This window comes from Branchiostoma belcheri, unplaced genomic scaffold, assembly GCF_001625305.1.
Source record: "Branchiostoma belcheri isolate BF01 breed outbred unplaced genomic scaffold, Haploidv18h27 scaffold11, whole genome shotgun sequence".
Taxonomy (NCBI): Eukaryota; Metazoa; Chordata; class Leptocardii; order Amphioxiformes; family Branchiostomatidae; genus Branchiostoma; species Branchiostoma belcheri.
The window spans coordinates 4,142,901-4,153,424 of NW_017802491.1; the positions used below are offsets into that span (position 1 = coordinate 4,142,901).

The 10,524-nt window shown below is 40.6% G+C and overlaps 3 protein-coding genes across 3 annotated transcripts in view; 2 read left to right on the top strand and 1 right to left on the bottom strand.

The window, feature by feature from the left end:
• LOC109484781 (centrosomal protein of 95 kDa-like) overlaps positions 1-1,115 on the top strand; it is a 31,126-nt gene extending 30,011 nt beyond the window's left edge. The window contains exon 18 of the mRNA XM_019788148.1: positions 395-1,115. Coding sequence (XP_019643707.1) covers positions 395-559 — 165 coding nt within the window. The 3' untranslated portion in view covers positions 560-1,115. The remainder of the gene's footprint in view (positions 1-394) is intronic.
• Positions 1,013-7,843, bottom strand: LOC109484961 (tether containing UBX domain for GLUT4-like). Its single transcript, XM_019788337.1, has 19 exons — positions 7,737-7,843; positions 7,374-7,429; positions 6,895-7,021; positions 6,619-6,707; positions 6,411-6,483; positions 6,070-6,143; positions 5,782-5,912; positions 5,177-5,346; positions 4,638-4,814; positions 4,292-4,363; positions 3,996-4,056; positions 3,567-3,642; positions 3,245-3,393; positions 2,817-2,879; positions 2,610-2,662; positions 2,249-2,300; positions 1,767-1,836; positions 1,417-1,580; positions 1,013-1,240 (listed from the first exon to the last, which is right to left on the bottom strand). Exons 1-19 carry the CDS (start codon positions 7,821-7,823, stop codon positions 1,233-1,235), a joined length of 1,752 nt encoding a protein of 583 aa, XP_019643896.1. The 5' UTR covers positions 7,824-7,843; the 3' UTR covers positions 1,013-1,232.
• A 46-nt stretch (positions 7,844-7,889) lies between these two features.
• On the top strand, positions 7,890-10,060 carry LOC109485060 (kelch-like protein 42). The gene is made up of 3 exons (XM_019788487.1): positions 7,890-7,975; positions 8,285-9,274; positions 9,394-10,060. The coding sequence occupies exons 2-3, from the start codon at positions 8,287-8,289 to the stop codon at positions 9,843-9,845; spliced, it is 1,440 nt and encodes a 479-aa protein (XP_019644046.1). The 5' UTR covers positions 7,890-7,975; positions 8,285-8,286; the 3' UTR covers positions 9,846-10,060.
• The last annotated feature ends 464 nt before the right edge of the window (positions 10,061-10,524 follow it).

Consider the following 10,524-nt stretch of genomic DNA (forward strand, 5'->3'; position numbering starts at 1 on the left):
TTTCATGTTGGGGCTTGAGAAACAAAATCTATGTTCCTCTGTAGTACTGTCATGACACAAAAATACCTGCATCTTACTGTAAATGTTTGAAGCTTTCATTCACAAAAAAGCAGCTGTTGTGTTTTGTGTGATCTGTTTGTCTGGACACAGTAGGTTGACAGCATATACATGAGTGGGGGCAAGTTTGACAACTGAAGGACTGGAAGCCAAAAGGTCAGACTCAGGAAGTGGGGTGAACGTAAAGGTCTTAGAATCTGGCCGGGAAACCAGTAGGAATTAGTGGTTGAGATGGGGGAATTCAGGTAGCTGAGGACTGTATGCATACATCCTGGAAGTCTGAAATTTTTAGTTTCTGTTCAGTCATGGAAGTGTCTCCCTGTTTGTCACACGGCAGGTTCTGGAGAAGATGAGACGTGAACTCCGACAGAAGATGGAAGAGGAGATTAAGGGCCTGCAGGAGCAGCTGACTCGTGACGAGGACGACGCGTACTTCCGCCAGCTGGAGGCTGACAGGCTCCGTCGTCAGCTCAACTTTGCGAGATATCAGACTAGGCTGTGAAGTGTGATAGGATCTCTCTGCAGTAAACACTTGATAGTGCTTTTGTTTAAGCATTGGAATTTTTTTAATTTTGAGATGATGGCACTCATTTTATCTTTTTAGCATCTGTGAAATTAAAGTTGAATTCCTATTAATAATAAAACAGCAAATGTTGTCTCATCTAGGGGTCTAAGTTTATTGTAGCAGCATTTATCCAGAGATTTTAGTACCTGGTGTTTGGAAACAACTACAAAATATTACACAAAACATTTGATGTTTCTGCATCTTTTATTCCACAATGTATATAGTTTCTGCCACCATTTACAGCAAGCTAAATATCGTATTGCCTTGTTATGTCCTTGAAGATCAACATAGCCCTTTACTATGCTTAAATCTAGACCTTTACAATTCTGAAGAATAACTACATTTTTTTGGTGTGTCTCTTTAAAAGAGTCAAATGTTACAGATGACTAGTTGAAGTTTTCCCACTAGGTAGGTTTAACTTAACACCAACTTCTGAGAATGAACAAAATGAAATGTACAAATGAAGATAACCAGCCATATTACATACAAGAAATTTTCATTGTGTAAACTTTTTGAACTATATAGTATGATATAGTAAGATTGTTTTTTGTAAATACAACAATTGAATAAATTGCAGATGAAAAATGCTGTTGGATGCTCTTCGTTTCTTCTATTTCCCTGAAGAGAAAAAAAAAGAAAACTATTCAGTAAAAAAGCTCTTGGATGAGAAAACGATAAAAAGAATCATGTTTGCTGAAAAAAATGCGAGAAACCAACAAATCAAAATGGTGTGGCCTTAGGAGGCAAACAACCGTATTATCCTAACGATAGAAAAAAAACAAACTTTTCCTCACCCATTTTGAACCATTTGGGAACCTTTTTCCCATCCTGCTGTCCCCTGGCCTGCCCCGCCCGTGCCCCGCCCTCAGGTGCAGGGAACACCTGTTGTCTGGGTCTGGGAGGGGCGGCTGGTTCTGACACTCCCCGCGCTCCATCTGAGGAGGGCTGTACTGTCTCCCTGGGACAGAAAGAACAAAATCAGGCAGATTTAGACCTAGGACGAGAGACTTTCTGACTTAAAAAACCAAACTTAAGGCCTTAACTTAAGCTCACGCTCACGCTAGTAGTTGTTTGGCTACCCATTCTTTATCTGTTCTGGGGTTAGGCAGCAGGACGAAGGTTAGACATGTTTTAATGGCCTTACCTTGCAGCAACTCTGTCAGCATCCAGTGGGGCTGATGCTGTACTGAGCACCTCTGGTTTCAGGTAACTTTCTGTCAGGTATGCAAAAAAATAGGACATGTTACACATCAAAAACTGGTGGAGAAAATATTTCCCTTTTTTTCCCAAACTAGAAAACAAGAAAGTGTGAAATATTCCTATTTATACATGTTCTACCTTCTGTCTTGAGGAACTATTTCCAACACAAATCACTTAAGATTTTGACAACTATCTATGTATGGCATGTAGAACAGTAGAATATAGATTCTACTTTAGACCTACATACCCTTTCGGAGCACAAGAATACATCAAAAGTGTTACAGGCATATCTATATCCATGCAACAAAGTTCTGTTTTGAATGTGTGATGTAGCCAGCTGCTGCCGCGCCGCGTGCCTGTGAAGCTGGTGTGTTACGGCTATACTGATACAGATACAGAATGTTGACAAAGGGTTACCAAACTCACCCCTATGGACCTCTGAACCAAAGTGGACCACTGCTGCTGGAAAAAGCTTGGCCTAGAAACAGAATCAGAGAAACAAAGTAAGTAATGTGTTTGAAATATTTGTCTAAAGCTTTGCAATGACTTTTTTTTAAAGTCCTATTTTGTAAGATGCAAATTTTATGTATTTTGTAAATTATGCACCTTTAGTTCCAGCTATAGAGTAGCTTCGTTCTCAGAATTTCAAAGCCTGGGTGCCAGACTGTTGCTAGGGCCAGTATACAGTACATCTCAGCTCGAGGGCCAAATACGTACCGGCTCTGAGAACAGTCTGGCACCCAGGCTAAGTATTGCACTTGTTTACATACCTATATTTGTAACTTACCTGGTATAAAGTCATTGATGGTTTATCCAGGACACATCTAGGTGGGGTAGTGTCTGAAAAGGGTCACGAAAATTCCAGATAAATGTAAAATGAGGACCCAAACAAGTCTAAAGCAATACAGGCAGTCTAAAGCAAAATGTGCATTGTGATAAGTTACAGTAAAGACATACAAATTCATTGTACATCATAATGGTACAAAAGACTTACATAGATAGAAAGGGGTTCCAGGATCAGCTAGGTTGGACCTCACAAACTCAGTCAGAGCAGACACTGGAATGAAAACCGTTATCCAATGAAATATTCAGTGATGTGTCTTTCAACAGACAATGAAATTTTCATTCTCCTCAATAGCACATTGTTTGACAAACACTTGTTGAGAAAGATCAATGTGACTCTTTTTGTCCAGTATGTTGACTGTAGATGTACCTGGATGTCAGCAGAATGTACTGTACCTGCGTGAAACCTGCATTTTTCAAGGTTTTCATTGGATGTCTGGTCAGCATTGCATCAGAAATCTGTCTGTTGCAGACAATATCTTTTCCGACACAACATTGAACAAGTAGTGTTATGTGCAATACCTCACAGGTTTAGCGTAGGCACAGTACTAGTACGTTATGCTGACATGCTGATTGTACCTGTTTCCATGGGCCTGAAGAGGCCCTGCAGGACAGTCCTGTCAGGAAACTGGACCCTGAGGACAGTCTTGGGGTACTTCTGGATCATCTCCACCTCCCGCTGGGCCCGCATCGCTCCAGTCATCATACTCTCCTCCTCCATCTCCCGTCTGCAGGGGGAACAAACAGTCAGCAGCATTATTATTCACACTAACCACTGAACACAAGGAAGAGGGAAACAAAACAATCGATACAAATCACCTTTGCAGGCTGTCTCCCCACACAACACAACTGTTATACATTCTATGTATTCATTTCATTTACAGATATGTTACTGGCTTACCTTGCTTTGGTCAGGTCTGCCATCATAAGCCTCACATCATTTACTGTCACTTCAAAGAAGTCATCTGTGGGGTCCTCTGTGAGAAGGGAACACAGTTTTGACATTTCTTAGCACTGGTGACTACAGGAACTAATGTGTGGTCTTCTGTCAAAATATCATATAAAACTTAGAGTGCAGTGCAGGACCAATATTAATACTTGAGCTCCTATAGTCACTTCCAGAAATGTAAAAACACTACCATGAAAAACACTACCATGTAAGACTCTATACATTGTATATGTAACAATGGCTTTCCCTTGTACAGAACTGAACTGATCTATAGCACATTTCCACATGGCTTCAAATACATCTGTATCTGTACCTGCATAGCTGTAACATAGAGCTATCAGCATCTCCTGTATGATGTAAATAAAATATATCTGCTCATACCTGACTGTTGTGCTCCTTCCAGCATATCCAGACTGAATACTACAGGTTCCCTCTCACAAGGCTGAAGCAACAACACAAAGTGCAGGAGTAAACACCTGCTTACTTTTACAGTATTAGACATATGGGACCAATCAAATCCATTGGTACTTGGGTACAACAACACAATTTCCAGATCAGACATTAAGAATACTATAGTCAATAAACATTAGAACAATATGTAATTAATGGGTGTGATTGTGGTTTGAAGTTTGCTATTGCATTACAGAAGATACTTGTTGGTATTTTTCTTTACTTACTTCAACATTCCTCCTGTCCACTTCACTCAGCTCATTCACATACACATCCTGGCCTCTCGATGCCTCTGGAAACTGAACACAGAGAGCATGTCATACTTTGTTTCAACAACGGAAAGCCAGAATTCTGTACATACCATAGACAAACATTTACTTAACATGTGTATCAACAAATAACACATAGAAATTAACTTAAATTTAGCTCATTAATTGAGTCACTGAGAAATAATTGTAGTGCAAAAGATGTTGGCCTGCTGATTCCACTCTACTCATACTGTATTGACACATATGGACAAGTACACCTTGTAATACACACTTACAAATTTGATCAAAACCAAACACTACAAACCTTGAAGTTAGCAAAGGAAGGTTGTTGAGTTGGTGGTTGTTGCTGACGAGGGGCAGACCTGGACTTCTTGGGCTTGGAAGGCCCCTGGGCTGCCTGTTGTTGTGCAGCAGGTGCCTGTGTAGGTGCCTGCTGTTGTACATATGCCTGCTGAATCATGCTGCTCATTGTGGCCACAACCTGGGCATGCATATAGAATAACAGTATAAGTATCATACTTGAAGAAAAAAGAGGACAGGGATCAGCACAATGATTACAAGAAAGAGAATTCTACATGAATACCATTCAGCACCAAAGAGAGTACTCCTCATCAAAACTGCCAGAAAATGTGCTATTCAGCACCAAGGACAGAGCTGTGTAAGCTTATTTTAAAGTACTAGTACAACTAATGGGACTATGATTAAAGTTTAGGAAAGTTTAGAAATTTCAATTAAACACTTTGACCACTGCATTGTGCACATGTTCACTATTATGGAACACCGTTTAGAAGTAACAAAAAATATTTTTTAAGTATAAAGTCGTCAGTGTTACTTGTATCTGACCTGCCTCTCCTGAGGACTGAGTCTCTGTAGGATCTCCTCCTGACTCATGGCTGCTATCTCCTGCTCAGTAGGAGCCTGGCTGGTGTCCATGGACTCTACACTCTGGGCAGGCCTGGTCTCTTCTACCTCCATAGCCTGGGAACCACTGGATTTAGAGGTCCTGGGAGGGTCTGAAGAGATTATAAATTTGATGTCTTGAGCTTCGTACTTAACACAGGTAATATGGTCACAAAATAGGTACAGTGCATAGTTGAACAAGATTGTCCTATGTTTGAGAGGCTCAAGAACACACCACACTTATCAAAATGAGTAGTGGTCCTTCCCTGTGTTAGTGGTTCAAACCTTATATTTCAGTTGCTCACAAATTACGCAGCTTGTACACAACTGAAGTGTTATACCAAAAGGCAGTTTACCGGTTATTCCAGACAAACAAAACCCAATGACAGAAAGAAAGAAAGAAACACAATGACATACTCCAAATGCAATGGTGCGGTTTTGATGCTTAGTGGTAACCGGCCTGCTTTCAAACCAGAGTTACCCGGTATGTACCTTTTGCAAAAGCCCTAGCTAACACACAACAATGTAGTACGTAGAGAGTAACATACTGTGTGTAGATGTACTAGGTTCAGACTGCCTGGTAGGTTCTGATTTGCTGCCCGTGACTCTCATGGGTTTGGCCACAGGAGCACTGCTGGTGTGGAGCAGGGACGGGTCCTCCACCTTCCTATGGACCAACCTGACAACAGGAAGACCAGACAAGTACAGAACATAACTATCAAAAATTTATGTCATCTTGTGTCACATGGTTTAATTTTGATCTGTGTAAAATACGTCAGATCTGCCATCCTGTAAATGTGGCGGTTAAAACGTTAAAAAGATGATTTTAAACCAACCTCAGGATGGCACTGCCACTAGTTAGCCCCAGAGTCCGCAGGCTTGTTGACTGCAGGGCACTTTCACCAATTATCTGAAATTGTAAGACAACAAATACCGGTATGATGAACAAATGTATTATGATTGTATGTGACATAGTGTACCTATTCATAGTATTTTCAATCATCTATGGTCTACATTCAATTTAATGTTTAGTTCACTGAAGAAAGGCACCATCTTACTAAAAACATGTTAAAATGCTGTGTGTTAAAAGCTACATATTCTATGCAATATCATTATCAAAACAATTGATGCTACTGTGTAGCAATCATATTCTGAAGAGCAGAGATAACAGCCCTACCTCTTCTCGCATGTAGACACAGACAGGATGGACATTTGTGGCACTGGCTGATGTCAGCTTACCAGCATGGGGGCTGAAACATGAGAACAAAAAACTTCACACAGATTTCTCAACATCTAAAAAAAGAAAGATAATCATTAATATTTTATGCATCAATATGGCTATATCGTTCTTAATAGTTTATTAGTTTAGGTGACTTCATACATACCTGCCAGGCTGGGCTTCAAAGTGCCTTAGTATGTCCCACAGTTTGGTGGCTGGGGGGAAGGAGTGCTTCAATCTCTCTCCTGACTCCAACTGATGTTATTAAAGTAAAAGTGGCAAGGAACATATCATTTCACAGAGTCTGATGTGTAATAGTTATGAATGGATAGGAAACAGTGAATGGATGTACAAATGAAGTTATTTGGATGGGCCGGTTCAAGTCTTTTGGAAAAGGATGGAAAACCAAAGATTAGCTCTTTGCTGAGGATTTTAAATTTACCTGAAGACCGATAGTCACATCTACCTCTGCCCGTGCCTTAGTGGACTTGACCATCTCCAGCTTGGCATTGTTGGTTAAGTTGGCATAGCGCACTGGTACGGACAAATCAAGGATAGTCCTCTGATGCCTGTATGACAACAAAGACACTCTCACTACAGGAAACACATCTGACTTCCCAAGGACAACTAGCATGTCAGAATGAAAATGTCTATATGTTCAGAAACTGAAGAACTGTTGGTGCTACAAGTAGATTTAAGGTAATCTTCGTTTAGCATTCATTATACATGAAGTGAAAAAACTTCTGAAAATCTTGACATTTCAAGTTAACTTAGATTGTCTCATTCCAACATATTGTTTTGTCATGCATGTGCATGGTCAAAATTAGTTATCATAGTTACATGTCATACATGTAGCTGTGTGAAAGTCTGTTTCGAGTTTCTAAAAAAAAATAGCATGATAAACAATAACGTAACACATACTTAAGATCGTACTCTTGGGCGGAGAAACCTTGTTTCTGACATACTTCCTCCAGTACCTATAATAAGGACGAAATATTATGAGTGCATGTTCACATCACGCATGACACGTTTTGACGACCTTTTCTGGACCAAAAATTCCAAACGTGATCTTCTATCATCCATATACGCATGTTTCTCGTATTAAAGATGAAGGCGTTCCCAATGCATGTAAACAAACATGAACATGCAAGAAGTAACGTTGCGTCTTCTATCATATATATAGAGACGTTGTTGGAACATTTGTAGTCTCTGAAACTTCCCACGAACTCAGAATTTGCTACAGCTCGTTAGGTCAAGACTCAAGTATTCAGGCATGAAACCCACCTGCAGAAGTTTGGTGTTGGACGATATTTTCACGGTTTGACGTCTTCCGTTTGGACACAAAATCTGCACACTCATGGAGGCCGCCATGTTTCATCCGCGCACTGCACCACGGGATGGAAATGTGCAGACGTGTATTTTTGTCCCATAATGCCACACGCGATTCACTTCCGGGTTGCAGACGACAGATTGGGAGGTTGACCGTGTTGTGGTTGTTTTGGCCAGTTTTACAGCTTTGTAAGGTAAGACACATTGTTGATAGCGTTACCGATACTATATCAGAACGTTAACGATGAAAAGGAGGCCTGGAGGACCATTGTTAGCATTTTACTTACACTTGCAGAGACTGATTTGGTGGAACATTGGGGGAGGGGGGTAACACAGTTAACGTTACAATACTTACATGTAAACCACTGAGTATGAATGCAAGGAGGTTCCTTTCTAAATCTCCTTGATGAATGTCTCAAGGAAATAACGTTTTATTTTGGTTCAAGCAAGGACACATATACTCTTGTTCTGTGTACTTACGGTTTGATGTTTTGTTTTTTCAGGAATGGCAGACAGATCAATGGGACCTTCGAGAAGAAAAGAAAGAAGTGATGAAAAGTCTAAACTGAAGAACACCAAAGAGACACCAGAGGACATCTGCCATCTCAGACCCGACCTGGGCCCAAGTGACCTGTCACTACAAGTAGAGGACCAAGTCTTCCCTGTTCACAAGTCCATACTAGCGGAAAAGTGTGACTACTTCCAGGCTATGTTTGCCTCCGGGATGAGAGAAACCACACAGGACACCATCACACTCCAGGGAATTTCCGCTGCTACTTTCCAGACTCTTCTGACTTTCCTGTACACTGCGGACATGGACGTTTCTGGTGATGTGATCCAAGAAGTCATTTCAGCTGCAAGCTTTCTGCAGATATCTCTCATCACTGATTTCATCAAAAGTAGCCTGACAATCCACACCTGTATTGATGTGTTGGCAGCTTCAAGCACATATGGGCCAGCAAGTCTGTACGATGCCACAATACAGTTCATGACTGACAACTACTTAGAACTAATGCAAGCAGGAGTATGTGATAGACTTACACCTGAACAGATAGAATATATCAAAGAAAGCCGTAACAAAGGACTCAGCAGAGTAGCCATTCTTGTTAGGGATGAAATCTTGCGAACTGTTGAATACCTTGACGAGAGCTCGGGGAAAATGGGAGTGTTATGTGAGCTGCCAAGTGAAACCAGAGTACACAATGCTGGTATAACTGTCATGGATAACTATCTGTTTGTAGTTGGAGGGAACAACCCCTGGTTTGGGGCCCAGTGTCGAGCCTTCTGCTACAATGTTCTGACTGGTGAGTGGAGACAGATCGACTCGTTGATCCAGCGACGACACTCGTTCAGCCTCCAGGCAGTGGAGGGTAAACTGTACGCCACTGGTGGGCTGGACCCGGCTTGTCTCAGGACAGTGGAGATGTATGATCCTAGAACAGACTGTTGGTCAGTCGTCTCTCCACTTCCTCTGGCCATTACATACTTTGCAGGTATGGAACATAGCTTTGAACTTGAAAACATAAAAAAATACTTGTACAGCAATTCATGTTGGATATTTTTCTTAAGATCAAATTTATGAATCCTTTAAGTTTGTACTTGTGTGTTCCAGGTACGGTATGTCTGGATGAAATTTACATTGCCGGAGGGCAGAGCAAATCAGGGCGCAATCCCAAGATGCTCTGCTATAGCCCTGCCTTGGATGACTGGAGAGAGGTGACATCATTATGCGACCCCCGTCCCAGTATCGGCCTCAAGATGGTGGCCATCGGTACCAAAATCTACACCATCTGGGTGCACAACTTCGACTGTTACGATATCGTGACTGACCAATGGACGGAAATGTGTCTTGGTTACTATAGCGATGGTATAGGATTGCTTTGTAGAGGGGCCACGGTATTGGACAGCTGTATCTACTGCGTGTTGCGGACATCGTCTGCAGAGTCATACCTGCACCAGTACAGCGAGGAAGTGGACTGTCGGAAGAAGAAGTCTAGTAGACCGCTGCCTATCACTACAGGGTGTCAGATAGAGGAGGCTTTTGTGTTACATGTTCAAACATGATGTCAGTTACTACATATACCTCCATTTTGCCAGCCAATGCCAGGTCTGAATAGATTTTGAAGTTGGGCCATCTCTAAGGTAGAAGGATTGTAAAGCTAGAATTACAGCTTTCTTTTATACTTAACCAATCTTATTCAATTTAGAGAGATATGTTGTGCCATATTTAAAAACAAATTGCGTGTGTCAAATCTTAGAGGACTATGAAAAATTGATACATGTAATTCTTTATATGAATAGCACATTGTTTGCATTAGAGTTTTATATCTACTGTTTTGACATCCTTGTACTTAGTCTATTGTATGTATATTTGTATATGTCCAATGAGGTACATTTCATTCATAGACAATATTAGAAACACATGTACTGCCTACTATTGAATCAGATATAGCAATACATATTTATAAGTTGGTGAAAAAAATGAATGAATGACAACAAGGTATCTGCTCTGCAACATCTTTACATTTACTTTTACCATAATGTTTAAATTATTTTTCAACATTTCCATAAATGCAAAAAAATAAATAAATATAAATATATACATACTAGTATATAATGTATGACAATGTAAATGTGCCTTATTATTTCAATATTTCAATAACTTTAGAACAATGTGTCAAACTGTGTGACACTTAAAATAATCACATCTACAACTTACAGCTATTAACGTAAAACTAAAAAT

Bases quoted from the DNA above. Each gene is read 5' to 3' on its own strand.
- LOC109484961 (XM_019788337.1), bottom strand. From the start codon at position 7,823: ATGGCGGCCTCCATGAGTGTGCAGATTTTGTGTCCAAACGGAAGACGT. The intron at 7,022-7,373 runs GTATGTGTTACG...GTTGTCATACAG, and splicing joins GCCCAAGAGTACGATCTTAA to GCATCAGAGGACTATCCTTG. The intron at 1,837-2,248 runs GTGAGTTTGGTA...CATACCTGACAG, and splicing joins TGGTTCAGAGGTCCATAGGG to AAAGTTACCTGAAACCAGAG.
- LOC109485060 (XM_019788487.1), top strand. From the start codon at position 8,287: ATGGCAGACAGATCAATGGGACCTTCGAGAAGAAAAGAAAGAAGTGAT. The intron at 9,275-9,393 runs GTATGGAACATA...TGTGTGTTCCAG, and splicing joins GGCCATTACATACTTTGCAG to GTACGGTATGTCTGGATGAA.